The sequence below is a fragment of the Astatotilapia calliptera genome, chromosome 3 (assembly GCF_964374335.1).
Source record: "Astatotilapia calliptera chromosome 3, fAstCal68.1, whole genome shotgun sequence".
Taxonomy (NCBI): Eukaryota; Metazoa; Chordata; class Actinopteri; order Cichliformes; family Cichlidae; genus Astatotilapia; species Astatotilapia calliptera.
The window spans coordinates 34,114,354-34,141,477 of NC_137424.1; the positions used below are offsets into that span (position 1 = coordinate 34,114,354).

Here is a 27,124-nt window from a genome sequence, read left to right on the forward strand (position 1 = left end):
TTAGTGATACTGAGCTGCTTATTTGAGCTCATGTCTAAGCGTTTTGTGCAAACTGTTATTTTTATATACAAATGATTAACAAGGGAAGCGTCTACTAGACTCTGACAGATACAGGACATTTGTGGTAGATACCGATATTTAGGGGGTTTAAAGCAAAAACCTGATACTGATATCTAGAGTATGTCAGTCACATGGATATAATGTGTACCCTGGTTTAGCAGTGCAGCCTTCAGTGTCGTTCCAGTTTTCAGGCCAAGGATCAGTTACAACTGTGCACTTAGTTCATGCATGGCTTCTGATTTTTGTGTTTGTAAGTCAATATTCAGGATGTAGACCCCCCTTTTTTTTTTTTTTACCCCTAAAAACAAGTCATCAGCATCAAAGCAATGTCAATAATCTTTACTCAAACTGTAATAACAATGTCTAGGATTAAGCATTGTAGAGCCAAGGAAGTGAATACTTACTACCGGTACGTCTTTTTTAAGAATAAAAATATCCATGACTGAGACGGTGTTCTCTAAACACGCCGAGCAGTGAACAAACCCCACGGACGACTTGCTGTTGCGTCTTTATTAAGCCCTCAACAACCCGTGTTGCAGACAAAGTGGTGCAACTTAGCAACACGGGCACGACAAACACCCGTGTAATGGTTCCACACCCAACGCATAAGTTCTGGGTTGTAACTGGTGTCATCACACCACAGCTAGTTTAACCCAGTGTTTTGTGAGCAGCTTTAGTGATGCTTTTTAAAAACCACGCTCAAAGTGGAAACCATTTAAGGCAGTGATTAAACAAACATCTCTGCTGAAGAGCATATAAACGAGTTATGCAATAAACAAACGTGTTACGTTTCGACACTGCTGCGATCAGAAAAACACTTGAATTTGCCTCCAGCGGGCAGGAAATCCCTGGTACTTAAAGATTGCAGAATATGGAAACTCGAGCTGTGCTTCGTCATCTTCCACACTCCCTGCAATGCAACAGACGCTGTAAAAACAGCTAGTGCCTGCTTACGTGTAATTAGTGCCTGTAAGTAACTTCTCTACTGGTGTATAACGTATTTATTACTGTTCTTTACATTGTACAGTGTGATCATGTCTGTCCCTGGCCTTGGAAATAAAAGTAATGAAAAACACACTTTGTCACTTTTGTTTGTCTCCAGTTCTTTTGAACTTAAGTGAAGCTTTTTTTTTTTTTAAACAGCAGTTATATTGAAAATCATGGAGGTAGTCTGCGGTGAGACAGGCTTTTGCGGCGTTTAACCTTTGCTGCCTGCAGCAACTTGACACACCACATTCATTGTGCACATCTGTTCTCTGAGCGTGTCACTTTCAGTAGTCAAGCTGTGATATATGACTTGGTCCCTCTCCTCTGACCTGTCACGCAGCGTGTCTGTTATTTTTATCACGTTGTCTGCACCTAGCATCGTCTATAACGCCGTCTTCCAGCCGGATGTTCTGCACATTCACCACATCCTCACCTCACCGTCCAGATACCGAGCCCCAACTTGTCTGTGCCTGACAGCGACCATTGCAACCTGCTCAGTCATGGGTGATTACTCTCTCGTGGGCGGGGATTCTCTAACCTCAGAACAGCTGAAGTTGCGTGATTGACAGCTGGTACGCCCTCTCTAAGGGGAAGCGGCCCACTTGGTGACTATATTTGGAGCGTGTGGAGGTGTACTCGCGGAGGGACTCCAAGATGAAGATGCAGTGGGAGATGAGTAAGAGGAGCTGAAGTCAGAGCTACATGCACGCCACTGTTGGACCTTGATGAGTCACAAGTGCAGCTGCACGAACACGCAGTAGACGATATTAGTGGTGATACTGAAAGAAGTTGTATTATTACCTGTAAAAGTATGAGCTTCACTGTCATGAATAACACATCATTAAACTCCTTTTAATCTGTGTGTGTTCCTGATGGTGTGTCATCACAGCTGCAGAGGAACCCTCTGCATGCGTTTACATGAAGGTGCACAAAGGGCTATTAAATGTGACACGGGCAAAAAAAGCAGGCATTGACACACACACACAGAGAGATAAACAGCTCCCACTTCCAGTCCCACCCAGACCAAGTGTTCACTGTGCAAACACTACCATATCATTGACCAGGCTAACTGATTTTAATCTGTATACACACATTCCTACTCCAGGGTTTACCTGCATTAGAAGTTAACAGTTCAGGGTGTTACACTGACTCACGTGTGGTTTTTAAATGTCTTCTTGCGGCGAGCAAATCAAGGATGCAACCAATTACGGGAGGTTTTGTGCAAGATTTGCAGAGAGATTAATGTGTTAGTTGTGTTTGGATGAATGTATCTGTTTTGAGATGATAACACGTTTTGCAGGAACGCCTTCAATTTGAATCACGACCAAGATTCGTGCAAGAGTGGAAAAACTATAGTTGTTCTCTACATATCAGTCAGTCTAGTTTAGGCCATTCAACAGGCCTAGTTTTCCTAGGGTGAGGCACAGGGTACACCCTGGACAGGTCCCAGCCTGTCACAGGACGAACACAGGAACTGACAACCGTTCACACCTAAGGCTAATTTAGAATGACCAATTGACCCACTAACTTGTAACTGTCTTTTGACTACGAGAATAAGCCAGAGTACCCGGAGAGAAACCATGCAGACACGAGGAGAAAATGCAAACTCCACACAGAGAGGCTGCAGGTGGATTTGGACCCAAGACCTTGCTAGCCAAGATAAGCACACTGGTAAGAAATAGTTACAATCTTTCAAGGACTCCTGGGGCACCAGAAACTTCTACTGATCCACCTGAGAACCTGTTTCAGACACTGTTCAGCCAGAGGCCAGCCAGCAGACTTCTGATTTTAGTAGGCATTTCCCATCCAAATTCAGGAGGCCTCTGGCATATCTGGAAGACTGTTTTCTCGCAGAGCTAGGAATGTGGGATCGTAGGACGGAATGTGCAGTCCGATATCGACGTATGGCACCGTTTTATGTTCAGACCATCTAAAAGCTCTCTGACACTGGCTTTGGTCTTCCTATGGATCATTTGACTCGTTTTGACGCATAGATTTGAAGTGCGATTGTGTCAATGCCGAGTGTTTGCAGACGAGTCGACGTCTTTCATACAAGCTGCAGATGGCGGTCTGCTAGAAATCCGAGCACAGTGAGGTCTTTGGTGCAACACCCTCTTTGTGTTCATCGTGTAACTAAAAAACAGGGATGCTCTACTGAATCCAGTTCATGCCATATTTGTATGCTTTGAAAGCGTTTGGTGGGATTGTCTGCACTGAAACGACACCTCCCTAAGTATTGCAAGTGTCCTGCATCGACCGCGTTTTCTCTTGTTAATGCACTTTAATTTGTGAAGCTCTTTCTTTCATTAAAACTTTCATTAGAATGTGACCAATTATTTGCCTTGTGGAGAGAGAACAAGGCCAAACAAATCATTGATCTTTGGGCGTGCTTGTCCAAATTTGACCAGAGAAGAGCACGGCATACCCTCCACGACACTAAGTTAGACGTCCAGGGGGATTCAGGGCTACATCAACATCTATTGTGCCATCTGTGAAGAGAACAAAAAGCTACGTACGTTTTAAGGGAGTAAAACAATACTGCTGTTGTAGAAATACCAGTGATAAATCAGTGCATCCACCGGTGCTCAGTGGAAACAACAGCAAATGTTAAATTGGCAAACTTCACCTTCAAAAAGTCAACAAACCCTCAAGACAGCAAGTTACTGATGTGTAGCACAGATCATCTCTTTCACTGTGATTTTTGATTCATTCAAAAACAGAGAAGCTATAGAAATGTTTTTATGTTCTCATGCTATTCAGCAGAACTAAAAGATTCATATAAAACTATTAATCGAATAATAAATGATGGTGTGACTGAGTGAATTAGCTCCAGCTGTGGTGTACAATTCAATGACTAAACAATTACACAGAGTCTGAAATGTTTGTTAATACAGAACATGTGTACTTTTACTCCAGAAAAAGTTTATGTACAACTACATTACCATTACCACTTTTCTATGTATAGGATTTATGGCAGGATACCTCTTCCCTGTGTTTCCCTGTGTTCTGTAGCTCCACAGCTGGAGACCAGAGTGATGAATCTACAACAGACATAACTAAAGTTAACCTGCTGGTTAGCTGCACAGAGCTGCACCCACAATTCACAAAAATTAGCCCACCTAGCATGCAGCAGCTATAAGTTATAAGACCCTTTAGATCTGCACAAAGTGACAGAAACAAACGTAACTGTTTTATCAGATCAGGTCAGACTAGTGATGACTAAATGAGGCCTCACGGAGTGTGCGCTACATGACCCTTACCGTGTTTACGCCGTGTTGGTGTGTTGCTTAATAGCGACATCTGCTGGGTTTAAAAATCATTGCAGGCACGCTGGATAAATTCATTCATTCAGTTCAGAATGGTACATAAATGTTATATTCCTGATGTTAACAACACATTCTGTGAAGAAGTGATCTGGTGATCCTTATTTCGCCCTTATGGCCGACCATGCCACTCCACTGGCAAAGGGATACAGTCCAGCTGATCTTCTCATGGGAAGGAGGATAAGGACAACTATTCCTGTCATTCCATCACAGCTAATAATAAGCTAACAAACTTACAGACAAAAACAGAGAAAAAACTGCAACCGCAGACACAGACCACGTGACAGGCAGCCTGGATAAAAAGTGTGGAGAGAAACTGAAGTCAGTTGATTCATTCTGATATCTGGACACCGAGCGAGTGACGAATTGTCCTGTTAACGTAACCAGCTGATGATAAAGTGCTAACTGAATGAAAGAAAAATGTATATTCCAAATAATTAGATTATAAAATGATCGATTAATGCAGTATGTAAATGGTTTTTGTACTTTGGACAGGTCGCCAGACTGTCACAGGGCTAACATTTAACCCAACCTCACTAATTACATATTGTTGGACTGTGGGGGGAAGTCCTAGTATCCAGAGTAGTATCCAGAAAGTTAACAGACTGTTCAGGTAAGCCTCTCCAGGACCAACAGGATATACAGAGTCCCCACTGTATGTTGGTGTAATGCATAAGAGTGCAATAACTGAGCTCACAGGCAGAATAAAGTTGATAGAGTTTTTATAAAAGGTTCATCTATAAAGAGCTGTTTAAAACAAAGTATGAGGTAAATCAGAGATTGAATGATCATAGTTTCTAAGTCATAAGGCTTCGTGTCCATCTCCACCAATAAATCGTTTATTTGACCATGGAGACCCTGGCGCATTGAGCACTGAAGGCAAAACTCTGTTGCATCCCTGCAAAGCCTCTATAGCTGGATCCCGCGAGTTTACCCAGCAAAGGCAGGACGTGCGCTGCTGCTGCTGAGATTTTTTTCAGTAAGTTAATATTTGACCTGTTTAATACATGGCTTTATCTCTAAGTCAGTGTGTGTTCAAGGATGTAATGACAAGGTGTGTGTGTAGGTGGAGAGAGGGAGAGTGTTTTACAGCGTGTGTGTGTGTGTGTGTTCGTACCAGTGACGAAGACTCTGCAGGTCTGGGCAGGGTTGGCGTGTGACGTGTATGAGGGCAATAAGCAGCGCTCCCGGCTCCGTGTCACTCACTCAGACTCACACACCGAGAGGGGAACGAGACGAGAGCGAGAGATCTGGTAAGGCTGCAACTATTTCTTCACCTGTTGAAGGCGTTACTGTTTAATATGTGGTAGCAGGCATTTCTGTTCACTCCTGTTTAATGCTCTCACTGTTGGGCTGCTTCTCAGCCCTGTTTAATTTTTAACACTTTAATTAAGTCATCCTTTTTTTTTATTCGCCTCCTATTACACAACACCTTTCAGTCTTTATTTTGCAATCTGCACATTATATGAAACGTTACCTGCACTTCGCAAGTCTTCGAGATTTCCAGGACGCCGTTTGTCAGAGCACAGAAGGACGTTTTTTGGTTTCCTCTTCTGTTTGCCACCCTTGTAACAATCCAAAGTCTTCATTTGTTTTAAAAAACAAAGCTGATCTGGAAAGGACACCAAATATGTCTGCAGTTTCTGGTTATTAGCAGGAAGTGTACTCCTTCAGAGGAGCATTAGTGTGGACTTTGTTATTATGTAACTTGCGGTGAAACGGTTTACAAGGTGATCACAGAGGGGAGGGGAAGCGATCTTGCACTTTTTCACTGCAGGGTCAAAACCCCTGAGTACGTCTCATTTCTACCAGCAGCGCAATCAGTGATGTCACAGCAGCTGATTTCTTGCCTCATCCTGGACTAACACACATGTTTGTTTGGCCGCTTTTCTTTTATTAATTAAAAGTGTCCCACCAGGCGGAGAGTACAAGCGAAGCTTTTGCTGCAGTTGCAATTCTGCCCAAAAGGGCAGTCGAGCAAGCAGTGATCATTGAGGACCTCAAAGAGGAGCGCTCTGAGAGACGCTCGTTGATTGTGTGGCTTGCATTGTAATCACTGTGACACACAGATCAGTCCACTGATCATAAAGTAGAGGTCAGAGGTCAAATGTGACATGATATTTAAGATGTAATAAGGAAGTTTCAATATGTTGGCAACAGTTTCTAATAGGGCTGCGTTAACGTGGTTAATGATTAACGCGATTAAAATGGACGAACTGCCCAAAAGGCGTTGACAGAGACATTTCAGGGATTTTGAGTCAGTCTGCGTTAACTCGTTAACGCGGATTAGCCTGTTTTAACGCGCTAACGCGGATCAGTCGTGCCAACGCCACCGGCACATAACCTCGTTGGTGGAGGTAATAATGCTGCTCTTCCTGCACAGGGAGTGGAGCAGTCATCAGCCACTCCAACACAGCCAGAATATAAGGAACTCATCTAAACAACACTGTGCTTACACGGGACCCCTGAAAAAAACATGTCGATGTTTGACGCAGATTGTATGACTGACTTTCAGAACAGGTGGAGAATGGACAGACAAGCAGGTCGCTGACACCGACAGTTAGTCTGAAGTCATTGATTTTGGCTGCACATCCGGCTGTCCGACTCCCTGTGTGTTTATCTTCAGCGCTAAGAATGCTGCGCGTTCAGTTTTTTGACATCTGTTATCATCACAACCCCGATAACATTGACTCTGACCTCCAGCCTCGGTCACGGCCACCGATATTCAAACACAGACATTCTTGTGACGCCTGCATAGCATTTCTGTTGTACAGTACTTACCATCCAGAGAGGCTGATAAAACACACACATACTCACATTGATGTGAAAAGTAATTATCTTTCGTCTATGGTCTTTTACGCTTTTTCCTTCAGCTTTTATCTCCTATCACTGTTCTTGAAATTTTGGCTGCCTGTATGGAAATGGATCGGACTGTGCGTTTGACAGAGGGCAGGGTTATGTAACAGCCTTAAACTCTAATCTCTCCTCTCTCAGCAGGAACAAACCAGGAGCAGAAAGAGTGTGTGAGAAAGTGCACCAGAGGCCAAAAGAAGTAACAGACAGAAACTCGAAGAAACTCCAACAAAAAGATGGCTATTGGCAGGAACTCCAGGATGAGCTCAGTCCGAAGCTCCATCAGGGCCCCAAAGTTTCTGGACAAATCGAGTGGCTTCTACGGTCGCCTCGACGAGCCCGAGGCCGCCACAGAGGTAGAGGAGACTGGTGTAAATGTTTGCAACATAGAGGAGGCAGTCTCGAGTGACCCATCCATCACAGCGGTGCATTGTTCTGATGAGAAGGAAGAAGGCGAGGTGTTTGGCTTCAGCGAAGGCATGATGGAAGATGACGACGAGAGCCTCCTGAGGAGGAAACCCAGCCGCCGCAGCAGCAGGTGGAGGAGAAGCTCCAGGAGGAAGCAGAAAGAGGGGAGAGCAGACGAGGACGCAGCCAGAGAGGAGAGGCCCAGCCTGGGCACGGAGGGTCCAGCTGACTTCCCCGAGGACATCAGGGTGAAGATTGAGATAGAGATGGAGAACCTGAAGAAGGTGGAGGAAGAAAATGAAAAGGCGGGCTGGGAGAAGGAACCCGTGCTCGTTCACTTCCCGGCTCGGGAGGACGCTGACGACCAAGTCCTTATCCGAGACAAGAAGAGAGGAAGAGAAGACGAAGAGGAGGAGGAGAGGAGGATGACGAAGGAGCAAGAGGAAGGGATGAAAGTGGTGAAGAGGAAAAATTACCGCAAGGTGAGAGAAAATGTGCGGTGTTGTTTTAGGCTGCAGACTTGTATCAACTTCCTCTTCAGTTTGTCACATTTACATAAACTCCATATTTAGCTTCGCTGCGTCGGGTTAAACTTTAAGCCGAAGCTGAAGGTTGTGTAACTGCACGCCCAGCATGTGTGGAACAGAGGGGTAAAGTTCTCCCTCGCCATCCTCCACGTAATGCACTCTGGGTTATTAACTGCCATGGAAACTATCTTATCACCTTTATAACATGTTGCCACTGCGCGTCCAAGGTCCAGCGGTCACTGGTGCGTGTCACGGCACATGAAGTCACCCCCAAATGAGTTTTTCCTCTACGTCATTTTTAATGACGAAAAATTAAGCAGGTTATTGTAAAGAATTTCTGCTCCTGCTGACACACACACACACACACACACACACACACACACACACACACACACACACACACAGGTGACATTCCTGTGGCTCCTCTATCATGTCCTTTGATCAGTGGAACGAGGTCAGGTGATGCTGACCCGCCTGCTAAACCCCACACCGTGAAAAAACATTCCAGTGCTGTTAATCAGCTCCGCTCTGCAGACGATTGGTTGGTTTCTGCTCAGTGTGCGGCGCTGGTTAAATATTTAGTCATGAGTTACCACAGCACAACCTGTTTCCAGTGAGCTCATTATTTTCCAGATGGACTTTTAGACAATAATAAAGCTCATTGGTTCTTTTTATAGAAAAGGTCAATAGCGTGTCTCTTGGAATTTCCCAGGAAGCAGCCGTGCTGCGACACAACAGAAACAATCATTAATTTGTATACTGAGCACAGGAATTCCAGTGAACTCCAGGAAAAATCCTTTTATTCCATGCACAAGAAATGAGCCTAGAGCAGGATAATGTCAAACATTAACATTCAGCATATGTAAAAATTCAAAGAAAACCTTCCAGTAACACATTTATATTAAGCAAATGGCTACTTCCAGGTGTTTATTACTATTTTACCTGTTTAATGAAGCGTTTGGCCAATTTAAATTCAGCGTCTAACTACAAACTCAATTCAAGACTGAAGAGCTCAGTCACAAAACAGCTTCATGGAGCTGCTTTGATTCCTGACTCATTATCGACACAAGAGCACTGAGGTCTCCTGTGGTGGGATCCTTTGGGTCCTAGCAGTTGGTGTTTGCTCCATTGTTTCACACATGCTCGATCGGACTGTGATGTAGAGTTTCGAGGGCGCTCGAGCAGCTGTGTCACATTCCCTGAGGTGTTGCTGAGCTGTTTTGTCTGTGATGCAATGTCCTGCTAGGGGAGACTGCTGCCATGGGGGAGTGCCTTTATCATTGTAACATTGTAACTACATCTGAGGTTCTTCTTGTCACCTGTCAGTGGCTGTAATGTAGCTAACCCTTACTCCTCCTGTTCCCACCAGGCCTTGGACCGAGCACTGCGCCGCGGCTGGGAGGCCTTCGTCGCCAACCTCTACAGCGTCACGCTCTCACCGGTGAACTCCTCGCCATCGTCGTCTTCACCGTCGTCGAAGAAGAAGCACCAGCACAATTCAGTGTTAGCAGAATTTCAATAGAAATGGAGATAGAGATGGACAATGAAGCTTGAGGCTTCTTAACTTTTAATAATATCAGGGTCATGCAGCGTTTTACCGCGACTGCTGCAAAGTATCGGACAATCCTGCCTGTATAACATTTACCACATGACGTGTCTGAGTCATCACCTCAGGAATATTAATCAATTATGTAACTTACTGAGTCTTGATTACTCAGCTGAACCTTTATCGCCTTATTAGGATGCACCTTAGTCAGGACACAAACTGCAGGGATCCACTTTAGCTCGATGGGCTGCTGGTTTTACAGTGAAGTCTATGAGACTGGCCTGAACAGAAATCCCTGGTCTTTATGTGACTGAGTTCAGCAGCTGCTCGTCCCCTTCTGATCTCCAGTTTTAGTCAAGTAAGAGCATTTTAGCTCTTAATATCCAGTTCGTTACTAAGAGCTCGCAGTGCAAATGATCTCTGCTTCCTTTGGTTTAGCGCTGTGAAACTCCTCGAGTGTTGATGTGTAACCAAAGGGGGTGGAAAGTTTAAAACGTAGCAGCTGACTGATGGACTTTAGCTGTGGAGTAATACATACTTCTGTAGGATTAACCGTGGTGCTCGTTGCCTAATCAGACAAGCTATTTATGAGTAAATAGTATGCAGTAAATCAGTAATTAAACTTTATTAGGGATTCACATTATTATGGACACATTCTATTATTTATGTAGGCTTTATTGCAAGTGAAAAAGACGGACAGGGTCCAACCTTGTGCAAAGGAATATGTAAGAGTTTCTATTAGAGCTTTTTAGCTTTTTCCTCATGAGGTCCCTGCGTGTGTTCTAGTGAAGGTTATTAAACCTGAAGGGACAGAGCAGGGAGGTGTAAGCTTAGATGTCCGTCCAGAAAAAGATAATGCTTATTTTTGGTCAAAAAAGTCATATTAAATAGTGCATATTTTCTCTATTTGAATGCAAAGTTGTGTCTTTTTTATGTGTTTGATTTGTAAAACTGACGACTGTATTTAAGAACTATTAATAATGGACGTTTGTAGATGTGACAAAAATGCAATAAATGGTCTTTAATTTTCAAACATTCATTCATCTATTTTTTTATTGCCCTTATCCACTTCACAGATACTGAACCAAATTTTTCAGTGGTGCGACTAAAAATAAATATTTGGTCGCACAGGTGCGACCAACTGTTCCGGTAACAAAAAAAATCTCTGCAACTCTCTGTGTGGTCAACAGCAGACACACATTATGCCCCTATCGTGGACTAAACCAATCAGAGATAGTCAGGGGCGGGACCTCTCTGATTGGCCGTGGTCCAGTTGAAAGTGCAGGTGGAAGAGAGAGGTGAGTAGCTTGAATAAAGCGATATCAATTCATTAACGGATTCCACACAAAGACCTAAACACAGAGCGGACCCGACACATCAGAATCAGCTTCGTCTTTCTCGGCTTTCTCACCCGACGGCCCGAACACGGATACGCTGTCGGAGCTTAGCGATTCTTCGGGTCCGCGCTGTGTTTACGTCTTTTTGCGCTGATTCTGAGCAGCAGGTTTTGTCTCTCTCCAACCAGCAGCAAAAGAAGCAGCAAACTGCGCTTCACATTTGATCAATGTCGTCATGAATTCCCTCTGACTTTTGCTGTTTTGCTTCCACCACGATATATATATATATATATATATATATATATATATATATATATATATATATATATATATATATATTTATATTAGGGGTGCAACGATATTCGTATCGATATTGAACCGTTCGATACAGTGCTTTCGGTTCGGTACGCATATGTATCGAACAATACAATTTTTTTCAATTTATTTTTTATTTTTTATTTTTTGTGTCCCGTTTGGATCTATAGCCATCAGAATTGTTGTCTTGAGGCCAAGAAAGATGCCAAGAGGATTTATTTTAAGTGGATCATCATATTGGTCCATTTGATTGACCTTTATTATAATTATGAATTTATTTTATTTTCAGTTGCAAACGGGACAGACATGACTGTGGGATAGGACAGGGGGAAAGAATGAAAGAAAGAGGGGGAGAGAAAGGAAGAAAACCAAAGGGGAGAAAAAAAAAAGAACAATACAAAATTTGTAATTTATTTTATCAACTTTCCTTCTGACGATGCTGTCTGTGTTGAGCGCTCAGTGAATCTGCATTTGACTACTCCGCCTAGGCTCGAGAGTGCAGCCTAGGCGGAGTAGTCGAACGCAGATTCACTGAGCACTCAACACAGACAGCATCGTCAGAAGGAAGAGCGCAGGGCAAGCTAGCGAGACAGAAGTGGACCTCCCCACCCTCATTCAGATCTGGCGTTTGGAATTATTTTGGTTTTCATGTGACGTATGACCCTGAAGGTAAGCGAGTCATGGACTAAAGTAAAACAGTATGTTGGATGTGCAGTTAGCTCGTTAACGTGTTGGCCGTCTAGCCCCTCTGTATAGGGTAGCTCCTTAACGGAGATTTGCCGTGTTGTGGCGTTAAGGTTATTTCAACGAGATTAACCTGAAAGCACTAGTGGGAACACAACGAATATGACTGCACATTTACACCGACATCATCCTAGTGCAAAGACAAAAACAACAAGCATGCTACAAACTTTAGCCGAGTCATTTAGACAGCTGTTAGCACAGGATTCTCCTTATGGAGACCTGATATGTTTAATATGCTGCTGAGAATATAGCCCAGAAGAAGCGGATAGTATAGCTTTTATTTTGGAAAGAGCCATTTCTCTGTAATAAACTCTCTTTTCCAAAGATGAGTGATTCCTCAATCAGATACAGGGCTCGCAATATCGCTAGCCCGATGTCCCGGGGCTATCTCTGCCCTGCCTGTCGGGCTATTGTAGGAAGGAAAAATATATGTCAATGCTTTTGCATTCTTTCAGAAATGTAGCTGGGTAATTATGTCATTGGGTGAGCCACTGTCAATATGTGACATATTGAAGTCGCGTTTGAATTTGCGCTTGTTTTTTTGCTTTCACTTTGCAATCGTGCGAACTGTGTATAGAGAGCGACAGCACTGATCTGTGAGTGATGATAATTTGTGCACCAATTCCTCTGACATCGTCTTATTAATCGTTAGCTTACTATGCAAACATGACAAGTGAAATCTCCCGCAGCTTAAACATGTGAGAGGTTGATCGCGCAGAGAATCGCTGAGCTTATGTGAGTGCGGCAGGATATATATTTCACTACGATGACCTGGATGACTGAGAACCTTCACAGACAGATATATATTTCAGTTCTGCTGAGCCAAATAAGACAGGTCAGGGTGAAGAAGTGACAGCCAAAGAAAAGCTTACCACAGAACGGAGAAGTTATGACAAATCAGACTATAAGGCGAAAAGAAAGTGCAGCTTTATGGTTTCATGGACAAAAGAATTTCTGTGGCTGCAATATGACGAGCTAAAAAACAACACGCACAAGGGTTAGGGTTAAATTTAAAAACTGTACTTTTGTGTTAAAATATATATTTATAATTTTAATAAATGACAAATTAAAAAGGCATGAACATTTTTTTTTGTATCGAAAAAATATCGAACCGTGACACCAAAGTATCGAACCGAACCGTGAATTTTGTGTATCGTTGCACCCCTAATATATATATATATATATATATACACACACATGTATACACACACACATACATATATATACATATATATATGGGCATACAGGGAACGCCATAACCAAGTGTCCAGCATAGTATACAGAAACATCTGTGCCGAGTATGACCTAGAAGTCCCGAGGTCAAAATGGGAGATGCCCCCGGTGGTGGAGAATGGCCGAGCTAAGATCCTTCCAGATACGGACACAATGGTGGTGGCTAACCAACCGTACACAGTGGCGTTAGACAAGCAGAGGAAGACGGCCATAGTGGTAGACGTAGCGATACCGAATGACAGCAACATCAGGAAGAAGGAACACGCGAAGCTTGAGAAATACCAAGGGCTCAGAGAAGAGCTTGAGAAGATGTGGCGAGTGGCTCCAGCAGATCCCAGGAACAACATCGGCGAGCTCTGTCCAGAAGAGCGCATATATATATATAAATTTAAAAAACATACACTTTAAAAAAATTAAAGGAAATGAACACTTTAGATCTCAGTGGGAACAAATCATGCAGATCTATACTGATATGGACTGGGTAATGTGCTGGGAAATAAAGGATCCCACATTGATAGAAATGAAAATGATCAACCTACAGAGAACCTACAGCTCCAAAGACACCTTAAAAATCAAGTTAACAAATTATGCAGCAGCTCAAAATGATACTCAGTAGTTTGTGTAGCCCCCACGTGCTTGTATGCATGTCTCAGATTGTTGGAGCATGCTCCTAATGAGACAGTCTGGTCTCCTGGTCAATCTCCTTCCAGATCTGAACCAGGGCATCACTGAGCTCCAACTCAAACATAAAGAGCTGCCCACAGTGGGTGAACCTGTGAGAAAGGGAGTGTGAGTTTCCACCAAGTAATGTGTTTGGTTCTTACAGGTCGAGTCAGTGAGCATTTCTGTTGCTCCTCTGAAGGTCAGGCGGTCTAAACTGAAGTCTGAGCCATGGCTGAACGACATCACTCGGGCTGCTCGAAGAGAGCGCAGAAAAGCAGAACGCAAGTGGGAAAAAGACAAACTACAAGTGTCTTATGATATCTTAAGAGATAGCTGGCATAAATATCAGAAAATTGTTAAGAACCAGAAATCCGCCTATTTTGCAGGTGTTATTAACGACAACTGCCATAAGCCCCGTCTCTTATTTAGTATTTTAAACTCTGTTCTTAACCCTCCCCAATCCAACTGTACAGAAGCTTCTGCTGAAACTTGTGAAGCTTTTTTAAATTTCTTTGTTTTTCTTTAATAGATTTTATCTATTAAGCACATATTTTACCCCCTTCTTATGACCCTTCTGTTATTTTTAGCCTTTAGCATTTTTTAGCCATTTTGAACCTGTGTCTCTGTCTTATCTGGGTAAAATTGTCACCCAAATCAAGTCTGGTTCTCCCAGGGATGTCCTTCCCCCTCGTTTTTTTAAAGAAGTTTGGGACACTATTGGACCTTATATTCAAAGGCTTATAAACAGCAGCCTGACTTTAGGCGATGTACCTGTAATTTTTAAACAGGCAGTGGTCCAGCCTCTGCTGAAACACCCTGGCTTGGATGGCTCCTTCAAAAGCTGCTCTGGTTACCATGGAACGTACTGTTTCAGGTTTGATTCATCATTTGCTGTCACTATCAGGTTATTTTGCCCTCACACATGAGCTGCTGGCTGGCAGGAAGTATCAGAAACACGTTGTTCATGTTGTGGTAGCACTTCATACTTCATCCAAGCACTGTGTGTTCCAGATTGATGGCTGGACGGTGTTTCATTTTCTGCCTTAAAAAAAAAAACACAGAGAGAGAGAGAGATAAAACCATGTTGTTTTTTACACTTTGGAGAATCCGAGCATAATAAGCGAGACATTTGGACATTATCTCTTCATGGGGACAAGTCAAGACTAGAGAGGGGAATGAGAGATGATAAGTAAAAAAAATCATTCCTAATTTAAGGTTGTGTTCAAATCTTGAACTCAGTGAAAAGAAATCACTCCAGTAAATGAACAATGTTTAATTTGCAATAGTCATACCCAGATCCTGATCTCGCCCACTGCTGGAATGGAGGATATTTACATGAAAGAATAACACTGTGGAGGGTGGAAGAGTAGAAAATCACGTGTTCTGAGTCAAAATTGCTTTTGCATTATTTGGCTACGCAGGTATTACTGATAGTAAAGTGCTTCGCTGTTTAAATATATGTTATGCTTTAGCTGGATAATTCTTTTCTGTCTTGTCTGATGTAGAAATTGGATTTCCCCCGCACACACACTCACTAAGGTCTGTAAAATCTGCAGCCTGTTTCTGTGTCTTTGCTGCCATCTGGTGGAGGTAAAAATGGCGCTCAATCTTAGCGGAAGTGACGTAGTAAAATCCACTCTCTGTAGGCTTTCTCCAGCTACATGCTGAGAGCGATGTTCTTGCGTTAAAAATACAGAGTTTAGGTTGTGTACAAAAGACTCTATCCAGTTTAATTCACCCATAGCTGAATACAGATGAGAGGGTTTTTTTTGTTTTTTTTTAAATTAACTTTATTTATCACATTTTAGACATACAGTCAAGTAAAACAGGAATCACATAAAAGATGACATTGTGGTAGTACAATGAGGAACAGAGAGAGGGACAAGGACAGTGAGACAAAAGTGAGTACAAAAGATAAAATAAATTAAGGGGAACATAAATAAACAAAAGTTTGCAAGAGCCAAAATCAAGTTAGCAGTTTCAATCGGTTATAGATGTTAACAGTCTTGAGAGCCTTAGTGTTTTTTGATGAGGAGATTGTCCTTATATATTGTGCAAGTTCCATTTTTAATACAAGACGTTCAGGCTTTCTGCCGAGGACTTTGCTTTTGTGTATATGAAATTTTGCCAAAAATAAAACCAAATTTATAAAGAAGAAAGCATCATTGTCCTTGTCTTTAAAATTATAATAGCCAAAGATAACATCCTTATAGTATAGTTGAAGATTAGGGAGAACAGAGTCAGTAATAAACTTGTGGAAATCCTTCCAGAATTTACACGTAAATTTACAAGACCAAAACCAATGAGAAACTGTTTCAGGTTGTTCTTGACAGAAGGTACAATTTACATTTATTTCAGCCATAAATTTGGACAAATATTGTTTGGTAATACAGATGAGAGTCAAGATAAGCGTTAGCCACTCGGTGACGTTTGCCGATGGGCGGAGTCCAACAGGCGGGACATAAAAACGAGATGCACCGCGCTCTTCTTCCACTTCCTTCGATGTTCTGGCAGAGGTAAGATTTGTGCAACACTTAACCGCTTTAGTTCAGTTGCAGAGTTTATCCACTAACTGGATGATTTTAAAGAAAGAAACTGCTGTAGTGATGCTGCAGTTTCACGTTAGTTCACGTCTCATTTTCAGCCATTTTAAACGCTGCGTGGTGTTTTTGCTAGAAGTTTCCCTTCATTGAGCACCGACCAGATTTTAGCGTAATCTTCAACCATCCACCAGCAGAATTTAAACATTTCGACTGAAACTTCTGTCACTACTAATAAAAATATGTTCTCTACCTGATGCATCCAGTATTGAGACTTAAACGTAAAGCAGGCTTGCATTTTAATGGCTTCAGAAGTGACCGCACGGCAACTAACAGCGTCTCTAAATGATGAAACTTTTCACAGACCTGTCCTGAATGGCAGTGATTGCACTCTTTTTATTCTGATTTGAGACTCTGTTAAACTCAGTTTTCATACTGTTTCACGCGAACAGTAGCACGTTAAATTCTAGCGGTCACGTGGTAAACGGCATGGCTAGCTGGTTGCTAGCTGCAGCATGCTAACGCGTTCTTTCTTTTCTTTCCAGATGTGGAGCTGCTGGAAACGTGCTTCCTGCACAGGTAATGTCTGTTTACAGATTCGCTTTATTGCATTATAAGATGGAGAGTAGGGTTATGTAACCGTATTAAATGGCATAACGTGAAAGGTCATGCTACTGTGATGACCTGTTTGAACTCTCTCACTGAATAAAAACGCTGAAGACAGCATTTCAAACACTGAGTAGCATGAAGGAATCACCACTGATCGTCTCGTGCTTCTTTTACAACTCTCTAACGGCGCCATCTTTTTTTTTTTTTTTTTTTTTTTTCTCGTCTGGTTTCAGGCATGGCCTGTGAGGACACTTCCTACATCAGGTAATTAGAAAATGCTCCGAGTGCTTCAGATTTTAATCTGGATTAGGAATTTAAATGATCTCTCTCAGTGGCTCTGCAGTTAAACATCTGTGTGGCTATAAATGAGCATATTGTGCTGCGGTGATGAGTCTTGGAACTCTCTCTTACTGAATCAGCGTTTTGAAGAAGCTTCTTTACCAGATTCTGAGCAGCATGTAGGCTCCAACCTGATTGTGCTGTAATGGCTCTTAAAACACTTTTATAAGACAATGACTGTGGTTTAAAGTTAAGGGCAGTGATTGAATTGACAAATCTCTAGTTCTAATTTCTTGAGGGCTTAAATACAGATCTCATTAACAAAGATTTATTTTTTTCTGTGTAGGTCCTCTGATGTGAACCCCGCAGTGTTCAGAGTGGCTTAAATTCAGAGGTCAGTTAAGATTTTCTGCCGTTGTTAAAATTCCACAGTAGGGTTTTAAGCATGATGATTACCATTAATGACAAGCATATGCCTGATTAATGTGATGTCAACCTTTAATCTGATTACCCTTTAATTTAGGCTAACAAACATGTAAATGTTAGTTATTGCAAATGATTAACAGTCGTATTTCTTTGCTAGGCTAAAGTTGGAGTTGTTTCAGAAGGAAGTGATGCCAAATCCGCATGTAAGTATTAAGCTTTAATTTTTTCAGGTTAATGTGAAATTCTAGAAATTGAATCTGAAATGGTAAATTAATTTATTGGTTCCATAATGTGAGGCATTTCTGACTGTTTGAAAGGATGAAATGGGTTAGCACCCATCAAACACCTGGACGACATATGTCACATGGCAGTTTGTCACCAAAGCCCTGATCAAACATGCAAGTCCTTAATGGCACAAGAAGTAGTCCCTGCTTTTTTTTTTTTTTTATTAACGGCCCAACTTCTCCTTTAGGGACTTCCACAAAATGCTTGGGGAGGAAGGCAGTCGAGAAAGTTTCAAGGTAAGGATTTAAGACTTGAATATTCTTTCTGTTGAGCTTGTCGTGCAGAGACGAGACGTCTCATCTGCAGCGCAGTTTCAGTGATGATGATACTTAGCTCACTTTGACCCGATGTGAAACGACACGAACGTCTGAGCAACTGCAGCTTTTCACTTTGAAGGATTTCTATCATCTGTGTATTTTATTTGTCATAATACAATCTGCATGGCCGCTTGAGTGATGTAAATGATTTCTGTTGTCAGGTGACTTGATGACTGCTTCAGCAGCTCCATGGAGGCTTTCCGGTTTGAAGGTATGTTTAATAAAAAAAAAAATCTGTGCAGTTTTAAATATTCAGACCTGCTGAAAATGATGAGAGAAATTTTGGAATCTCGTTCGTCTGAACTGCTGTTGATAAAATTTAAATCTGAAGTCAGTGACGGTCCACAGGAAACACTGTGAGACTTGAACCTCCTTTCTGTACCTTGACTTGATGCAATCATTTTACAGGTAGCTGAAGTTTGGACTCCAGATGCTGCCATCACCATCCCAGCTGTTTGTCCAGGTGGGTGAACTCTGTAGCTTCGTTTTAGTGCTCATCTAGACATCTTTATGTAGGAGGCTTAGAGCTTGATGGACTCTAAACTTTTATTTAGACTGATGGGTGTCACTCAAGTTTCCTGTATGATGATACTTGCACACGTCTTACGCCTCGTGTCAATGCCAGACCTGAAAAGGTGAACCCACTGGTGTTGCCTTGGCAATAAGGGGATGACCTGTTGGGGTTACCAACAGTCTGAATGGAAACATACTGGAATTGTGAATCATCTGATGTTTATCTGCACGGGAACAAACCTGTAGCCTAACGTCATTGTGAGCAAACGTTGCTAATGTAACTTTGTGTCGTCCTTCAGGACAGAGCTGCCTGTCAAATCTGTGAGCTGGACGCAAGCCCTAGGTAGGTGCTGTGCATGTTAACATCAACAGAAAAGTGATCATAGTGAAAATAAAGGATGAATGATTCTGGTATTAAGGTCTAAAACTGTGCAGTCATGCTTCCTGTCTGATAAGACTGTGAAAGCCCTGGATCTTGACTTTAGTACTGCTGGGTTTGTGCAAATGATGACATGACACCACAGTCAAAGAGGGGGTTGACTCTACCCCCTCCAACTCAGTTGGTCTCCCCTCCTGTTGGCCTAGCATGGTGCTGAGAACCCTGACTGTTACCCCTCCAGGTGTAAGGTGACCTGCTGGTGCTCTGATGGAGAAGGAGTGCTGACCAAGGCATGGCTGAAAAGAAACCTTCTGATCACATCCCAGAAATGTCATATTTAAACTTCTTTGACACTTTATAACACAGTGGCTTTGAATGCTGCTTTATAGATTTGCTTCACTAAAGTGTTAATGTCAGTCTGACAATTTCCCCAAAAGAGCTTCAGCAGGATACTTAATACTTGTCTGTCTTTAAACAGCTTTAAACACCAGATCGTCAGTTCAGTCAGTTCATGCTGGTGAGTACAAACTCTGCTTCTGTTTTAACAGCATGCAGCAGCTTAATGTCCAGTTAAAAATTAAACAGAAGTGATGAGGTTGTTTTACCGCCCCAGTCTGAAGATTCGTGACTGATTGGTATACTCTGATCTCAGCAGCTAAAATGTGTTCTCAGTCACTCCACAAGCAGACTCTACTAACACATTTCATCTATTGCAGGTTTCTTGTTTGAGGCAATGGAGTCATGTGGTCTGTGTCCAGCACCTCATGTCATGAGACTGACATTGCGCACAGTCATGATGGTGAGTAACCAGTTTAAACTGGAAAAGTTACTTAATTAGGCAACGGTTTAGTGTTAAGCAGAAGTGATGAGGTTGTTTTACCGCCCCAGTCTGAAGATTCATGACTGATTGGTATACTCTGATTTAAAACGGACTTAATCATAACATGAGCGTTCCTGCCCTCCATGTTTCTAAGTGTTTGTTTTTAAACTTTGCAGATTGGAGGGTACGTGCCACATAGTGACGATGTCCTGTGTGCTGCCACCAAGATGACTGCAGTTTGAACTACACTGGAATTGTGTGGACACCTGTGATAATGTTTACATTTGTGGGGTTCTGTCACTTAAAATTTGCAGTAACAAAACAATAAAGTGTTTAAAATTTAGCAGACGAAGCTGTTTTATTTCAAGTGTGACTGTGGGGAGACTCGATAAACCAGAACATTTTAATAGTGCAAGTTTTTAGAATGTCAGGTTTCTGGCTTAAAGGGATAACACAGGGTGCTTTGTGTTGTAGCACAAATTAAATCAAACCTAAATGCTAACTGTCAAAGAATTGGCTTGAGGCTGATCGATGAGATGACAAATTATGCAGAACTGGCCTGTGCAAGAATGGTGGAAAGCACCAAATTTCTCTAGGCGCTTGTGATACAACCAGAATTTGCAAAGAATTGCATGTCAAAGGGAACTTTAGACTACATAAGAACGAGCATAACAAGTTGTCTGCAAGAATCAAGTGTGGATGTTGTAAGAAGGCAACTGCAGTGTTTTGCCACAAGAATGGATGAACTTTTATTACTGGGTTCATACAAGTAAACTATGGTAAGTCTCCTTTAAATCAGTGCAAACCCAGGACTGCTGGGTAAATCCTTACTTGATGGGACAAGTATAAAAGCATTCAGTCACTAAAGGCGGCAGGTCATGAACAGAGACCAGCTGGTCTGCAGTTAAACATTCAGTCAGCAGTGAAGATCCTCGCAGCGATGTCATCTAATAACCAGTCCACGCCAGCTAACAAGTTCTCTCCTGTTACTGCACTGCAACCAATGATACACCAGTGATGACTTTTGATGTTATCCAGGGCCAGCGCCTGCAGAAGAACAAAGTGTCAGCATCCACCGTGATATATGCAACTATATCATTGCTGAAATGCAGTGTCAAGTGGGTGCAGAGCTCACCTCTCGTATTGCCTCTTTGGACAGAGCTCCTGGTAAATCCTGTTTGTTGGCAAAAACCAGCAGCGTTGCACCAGCTAACCTCTGCAAAGAACGGAGCGCAGCTTATTTAAAAATAGCATAACGTGTTCATACTGAAATCAAATATTTTGACTCTAGCTTTTAAGGGTCCATGGAGGCCAGTGTGAGTTGCCCAGTTTTGAAAATATCTTAAAAGATATAGAAAGTCCAGACAACTCAGAAAAACGATTAAAGATTTGCTTTCTATTAAAGATAAATGGATACTTCTGATTGGTTTGGGCAAAATATTCCTTTTAAATGACAGGTGGAATACCAGGGTTAAGGCTGGTATTCAGGACTAGTGAGTGTCACATTTTTACACACCTACCCTTCTGGTCTAACGGTTACTGCAAACCTATTGCGTTTACTCTTTTATCCTTTAAAAAACAAAACAACCAATATAAAGGATTCTGTCACTCCACTGTGTGTCATTCTCATATACCTCCTCCAGGAGGAGTGCGCTGAGCTCCTGTCTGCAGTCTTCCAGTCTGAGTCTGTCTGCGCTGTCCACCACCCACACCAGCCCATCTGTGCTCTCAAAGTAGTTCCTCCAGTAGGAGCGCAGTGACTTCTGACCGCCTACGTCCCAAATATTCAGTTTAAACCTGGAAACACAAGGAGTGGGAGGCATGAATGGAAATGTACAGACTGAGCTAGAAAAAAAAAAAAAACAGGTCTAAAGAATACTTTTGTACATTAACACAGGAGGTTTTCAGCAAACGTTTGCCTCCCTTCTACTTTTAAATACCGTACGAACCACAAGTTGGCAAGCAGCCTGAGAGCGAAGTGCTCTGATATAGTCCCATTTGGTTTTATGGTAAGATGGGGCCTGATTATTTAAGAGATGAAGGATTTTAACTTTGATTCTGGATTTAACAGGCTGACACACAGAAATAAAAGCCAAATCAAAAGGCGCCACAGGCGGAAGGAAATAGAGGCAAATAGATCTGAAGGGATAAAGCATTTCCTGTGACTTTTATTCCTTTATTACACTGAAGCTTCATTTATTATTTGTCATGGTTTTCACACAAGACAATACACAATACCTACTTTCATATTCATATAGGCACATTTTAATTTTAGATTATTATATCGACCATCTTTGAAATTTTTCCTTGACTAGATTAGTTTTTTTTAAAGAAACATGGGTGTCAAAGCAACGTGCGTGTGTTTGAGCCAGTGCGCGCGTTACCCTTTGTGCTCCAGCGTTTTGATGTTGAAGCCCAGTGTGGGAGAGATGGTGCTGACGTCCTCCCCGTTGAATTTTTTCAAGATGGTCGTCTTCCCCGCGTTGTCCAGACCTCTGCACGCGCCAGGTTAAAGACAACTCACACACCTGAGAGGTTTTAATCGATTAATCAGCGTCTCGTATATTTACTAGAATATGTGTAACAGCTAGCATAGCAAGAAGGATGAATCCGCACAGAGGGAAAAATAAAGAGAAAGGCGTTATCCGGCATCTTTATCTAACGACACAGAGAAGCTTGCGGGTTCTTATTTGATACATGTATAGTTATAATAAACCAAGTGCACGAATGCCACTTTGTTTTCAGCCTAGCCAAACCTGTCACAGAAAGGATACAGCATCAGCAGCCTCATCTCGCGCTCCTTCTGTTTCATCTTCTTCAAAATTGTTAGTAAACCCATCGTGACGCTGCCCCGTTTAACTGTTATACTGTAATAAATGTATGTTATAATTTTAAAGTTTAGTATGATAATGTTCGGCTCTCGTAAGCAGCATTGCAACTCAGGAAGAAGCCAGAGTGTTAATCCCGCCCCATGTAGCCACCGATTGGCTTGTTTTGCAGCAAGAGAACGTGGATTGGTTGCTTTCAACTTCCGGCGCCGGCAGATTGGTCAGTGTGCATATTTAAGGTGTGGCCGGGCTGTGGAGGCCAGAGAACTACTGTGATGGTTTGCAGCAGCGCCTACTTGTGTCTGTTGTGGAAATTACACATTTGAGTCGGTTTGGGGAATGTTCTAATTTTCAAAATATAAAATGTTAACGATCTTGTGAAAATGAAAACAAGCATCAGAAATGTGAACATTTTTACATTTAGGAGTTATAAACGAGTCAGCTATTTTTACCACAGTTTTCAACCACTGAATCCACTGTACAGATTTTTGCAAATATTTCTTAGGCGCTTCTTTTCTAACTTTTAACAAAATACACTGGAAAAATTGCAATGACACCTTTTTGTGAATTATGTGATAAATGTGATTTATTAATAAATATTAATAAATCGAATTAAAAATCGAATTAATCTAAGTTAATGTACAGAGAACCAAAGAAAATAAATACAGTTCAGGCTCTGTAGTCCAAAGCTTTACCATACCAGCTCTTTCCCTCTTCTTCTTATTCTTCTTAAAAAATAAATTAAAACAAAAACATAGTTTCTTAAACTGTAAAGTAAAATCTGAGTTGTTTCATATTTTTTTCTTGCGTGATTTACTTAAGATAACAAAACAATTTAAATTAACAACATTTTTATGTGGGAATTAAACAAGTCAGTTAATCTAAATGTAAAATATGAATTTGTTTAGAGAAAACATAATATATTTAAATAAGATGTGACATTTCTAACAATAATTGGTCTAAAATAACTCATTTAATCTATTTACATTAAGTAAAACATATTATTATAAATAGCTCTCCCTCACAGGGAGCTGGTGTGGATGTGGTCAAATGTCATTGTATGCAAATACTTCTGCAGCGGTGCCTTCACAAGATGGTGAAAATCAAGATTTTTTTGTGGATATTTGTGATTGATAGTGATGCTGTTTTTCACACTCTGTACTTCTGCAGCGTTCCTAAGCAGTCAGCTTATTTTAGAACAGTTTTCACTTTCACTACTGACTTTAATTACTCTTCTCTGGCCCCGGTGGCACCAGTGTCCGGCAGCCTCGCCTATGTCAGTGCGCCCCAGGGTGGCTGTGACTACAATGTAGCTTGCCATCACCAGCGTGTGAATGGGTGGATGACTGGTTGTGTAAAGCGCTTTGGGGTCCTTAGGGACTAGTAAAAGCGCTATACAAATACAGGCCATTTACCATTTCTCTCCAGAGCATACCGCCACCTGCTCCCTGCTTTCATTACAGATTATAATGTCATGTGCAAACATAAGAGTTGCTGGAGACTTCTGGCTCCTCATCTGTCAACCTGCCCATCATCACTGCAAACAAGAAGGGGAAAGATGGTAATCCTATCCCCTGGCTCACTGTCCTCATACATGTCCTGCACCACCCTCCTGACTTCCTGATACAGCACCACTGTTCCTCTCGTCTGACCTATCCTATATTTTCTCTCGATCCTTAAGAACACAGTGCAACTCCTTCTGACCTTCTCTAAACTCCTCCATCAACACTGTCAAAGCAAACAACACCTCTGTAGTGCTCTTACTCTCCATACTGCTGCTCACTGATCGTCACCTCTGTTCTTAACCTAGCTTCAGCAACTCTTCAGCACATCTTTCCTGTAGCTTTATGGTATGGCTCATCAGCTTTATCTCTCTGTAGTTACTACAGCTTTGCACATTACCATTTTCTTCTAAATCAGTAGCTACACTTCTCCACATGTACATTACTAGTCAAAAGTTTGGACACCTTCTCATTTAATCTTTTTTCTTTATTTTCATGACTATTTACATTGTAGATTCTCACTGAAGGCATCAACTTGTGTAGTGAACACAAAAGTGTGAAATAACTCAAAACATGTTTTTCAAAATAGCATCCCCTTGCTTTGATTACTGCTTTGCACACTCTTGGCATTGTCTCTATGAGCTTCATGAAGTCGTCACCTGAAATGGTTTTCTAACAGTCTTGAAGAAGTTCCCAGAGATGCTGAGCACTTTTTTGCCTTTTGCCTTCACTCTGAGGTCCATCTCATCCCAAACCATCCATTGGGTTTAGGTCAGGTGACTGTGGAAGCCAGGCCATCTGGTGCAGACCTCCATCACTCTGCTTCTTGGTCAAATAGCCCTTACACAGCCTGAAGGTGTGTTTTGGGGTCATTGTCCTGTTGAGAAATAAATGATGGTCCAACTAAAGGCAAACCCGATAGGATGGCATGTTGCTGCAGGATGCTGTGGTAGCCATGCTGGTTCAGTGTGCCTTCAGCTTTCAGTAAATGCCCAACATTGTCACCAGCAAAGCATCTTCACCTTCCTTCTCCATGCTTCACGGTGGGAACCATGAACGTAGAGACCATCTATTCACCTTTTCTGTATTGCACAAAGAAACAGCAAGTGGAACCAAACATCTCAAATTTGGACTCATCAGACCAAAGCACAGATGTCCACCGGTCTAATGTTCATTCCTTTTAGACCCCATTCCTACAAAACTGCTCAAAGAAGTCCTGCCATTAATTAATTCTTCGATCTTAAATATGATCAACCTATCTCTAATGATCGGCTATGTACCACAGGCCTTCAAGCTAGCTGTAGTTAAACCTCAAAAAGCCATCTCTAGACCCAGCAGTCTTAGCTAATTATAGGCCAATCTCCAACCTTCCTTTCATATCAAAAATCCTTGAAAGAGTAGTTGTCAAACAGCTAACTGATCATCTGCAGAGGAATGGTTTATTTGAAGAGTTTCAGTCAGGTTTCAGAGCTCATCACAGCACAGAAACAGCTTTAGTGAAGGTTACAAATGATCTTCTTATGGCCTCTGACAGTGGACTCATCTCTGTGCTTGTCCTGCTAGACCTTAGCGCAGCATTCGATACTGTTGACCATAATATCCTATTAGAGCGATTAGAACATGCTGTAGGTATTACAGGTACTGCACTGCAGTGGTTTGTATCATATCTATCTAATAGACTCCAATTTGTACATGTAAATGGAGAGTCCTCTTCACACACTGAGGTTAATTATGGAGTACAACGCATCCACTTAACACACTGTTTGCTGCTACAACTACACGTTTCTTTTCCAAATATTTATTTATAAGTGACTTATGTATGTATGTATGTATATATATGTATATATTGTACTATTCTTAGTTAGCGTATTGTCTGTCTTGTCTTAATGTTGGTTTAAAATGGAGCACTGTAACAAAAAATAATTTCCCCCAGGGATCAATAAAGTATTCTGATTCTGATTCTGATTCTGAGTTCCACAGGGTTCAGTGCTAGGACCAATTCTGTTTACATCATACATGCTTCCCTTAGGCAGCATCATTAGAAGACATAGCATACATTTTCACTGCTATGCAGATGACACCCAGCTCTATCTGTCCATGAAGCCAGATAACACACACCAATTAGTTAAACTGCAGGAATGTCTTAAAGACATAAAGACCTGGATGGCCGCTAACTTTCTGCTTCTTAATTCAGACAAAACTGAGGTTATTGTACTCGGCCCTGAAAATCTTAGAAATATGGTATCTAACCAGATTCTTACTCTGGATGGCATTACCTTGGCCTCCAGTAACACGGTGAGGAACCTTGGAGTCATTTTTGACCAGGATATGTCCTTCAACGCACATATTAAACAAATATGTAAGACTGCTTTCTTCCATTTGCGCAACATCTCTAAAATTAGAAATATCCTGTCTCAGAGTGACGCTGAAAAACTAGTTCATGCATTTATTACTTCCAGGCTGGACGACTGTAATTCATTATTATCAGGATGTCCAAAAAACTCACTGAAAAGCCTTCAGCTAATCCAAAATGCTGCAGCAAGAGTCCTGACAGGGACTAGAAAGAGAGAGCATATTTCTCCTGTTTTGGCTTCGCTTCATTGGCTTCAAGTCCAGAATTGAATTCAAAA

The 27,124-nt window shown here is 41.8% G+C and overlaps 2 protein-coding genes, 1 long non-coding RNA gene and 5 other non-coding genes across 9 annotated transcripts; 7 read left to right on the plus strand and 1 right to left on the minus strand.

Annotated features, from left to right (window-relative positions):
- The first annotated feature begins 5,464 nt into the window (after nt 1-5,464).
- Nucleotides 5,465-10,743, plus strand: LOC113018581 (uncharacterized). Of its 2 annotated transcripts, none has more exons than XM_026161704.2 (3): nt 5,465-5,623; nt 7,365-8,113; nt 9,528-10,743. In XM_026161704.2, exons 2-3 carry the CDS (start codon nt 7,460-7,462, stop codon nt 9,678-9,680), a joined length of 807 nt encoding a protein of 268 aa, XP_026017489.1. In that variant the 5' UTR covers nt 5,465-5,623; nt 7,365-7,459; the 3' UTR covers nt 9,681-10,743. The 2 variants fall into 2 exon arrangements, with proteins under 2 accessions (XP_026017489.1, XP_026017490.1); XM_026161705.2 differs by having other exon boundaries at nt 5,472-5,623; nt 7,368-8,113.
- A 5,441-nt stretch (nt 10,744-16,184) lies between these two features.
- On the plus strand, nt 16,185-20,507 carry LOC113018583 (uncharacterized). Its single transcript, XR_003271817.2, has 12 exons — nt 16,185-16,512; nt 17,082-17,115; nt 17,379-17,409; nt 17,771-17,818; nt 18,008-18,053; nt 18,323-18,371; nt 18,614-18,663; nt 18,861-18,915; nt 19,265-19,308; nt 19,823-19,861; nt 20,061-20,143; nt 20,341-20,507. It is a non-coding gene; the product is annotated as an uncharacterized LOC113018583 (long non-coding RNA).
- Nucleotides 18,447-18,511, plus strand: LOC113019810 (small nucleolar RNA SNORD29). Its single transcript, XR_003272115.1, has one exon. It is a non-coding gene; the product is annotated as a small nucleolar RNA SNORD29 (small nucleolar RNA).
- On the plus strand, nt 18,716-18,786 carry LOC113019811 (small nucleolar RNA SNORD30). Its single transcript, XR_003272116.1, has one exon. It is a non-coding gene; the product is annotated as a small nucleolar RNA SNORD30 (small nucleolar RNA).
- On the plus strand, nt 19,030-19,155 carry LOC113019814 (small nucleolar RNA SNORD22). Its single transcript, XR_003272119.1, has one exon. It is a non-coding gene; the product is annotated as a small nucleolar RNA SNORD22 (small nucleolar RNA).
- On the plus strand, nt 19,925-19,996 carry LOC113019812 (small nucleolar RNA SNORD31). Its single transcript, XR_003272117.1, has one exon. It is a non-coding gene; the product is annotated as a small nucleolar RNA SNORD31 (small nucleolar RNA).
- LOC113019813 (small nucleolar RNA SNORD31) lies at nt 20,200-20,271 on the plus strand. The gene has a single exon (XR_003272118.1). It is a non-coding gene; the product is annotated as a small nucleolar RNA SNORD31 (small nucleolar RNA).
- A 381-nt stretch (nt 20,508-20,888) lies between the features above and the next one.
- arl2 (ADP-ribosylation factor-like 2) lies at nt 20,889-23,266 on the minus strand. Its single transcript, XM_026161706.2, has 5 exons — nt 22,939-23,266; nt 22,549-22,659; nt 21,799-21,961; nt 21,300-21,380; nt 20,889-21,211 (listed from the first exon to the last, which is right to left on the minus strand). The coding sequence occupies exons 1-5, from the start codon at nt 23,001-23,003 to the stop codon at nt 21,077-21,079; spliced, it is 555 nt and encodes a 184-aa protein (XP_026017491.1). The 5' UTR covers nt 23,004-23,266; the 3' UTR covers nt 20,889-21,076.
- Between the last annotated feature and the right edge of the window lie 3,858 nt (nt 23,267-27,124).

What these genes read in the sequence shown, in the direction of transcription:
- LOC113018581 (XM_026161704.2), top strand. Translation starts at nt 7,460, where the DNA reads ATGGCTATTGGCAGGAACTCCAGGATGAGCTCAGTCCGAAGCTCCATC. An exon ending in AGAGGAAAAATTACCGCAAG is followed by an intron (nt 8,114 to 9,527) that starts GTGAGAGAAAAT and finishes TGTTCCCACCAG; the next exon opens with GCCTTGGACCGAGCACTGCG.
- arl2 (XM_026161706.2), bottom strand. Translation starts at nt 23,003, where the DNA reads ATGGGTTTACTAACAATTTTGAAGAAGATGAAACAGAAGGAGCGCGAG. An exon ending in GCGCACTCCTCCTGGAGGAG is followed by an intron (nt 21,381 to 21,798) that starts GTATATGAGAAT and finishes CGTTCTTTGCAG; the next exon opens with AGGTTAGCTGGTGCAACGCT. An exon ending in CCAAAGAGGCAATACGAGAG is followed by an intron (nt 21,212 to 21,299) that starts GTGAGCTCTGCA and finishes GTTCTTCTGCAG; the next exon opens with GCGCTGGCCCTGGATAACAT.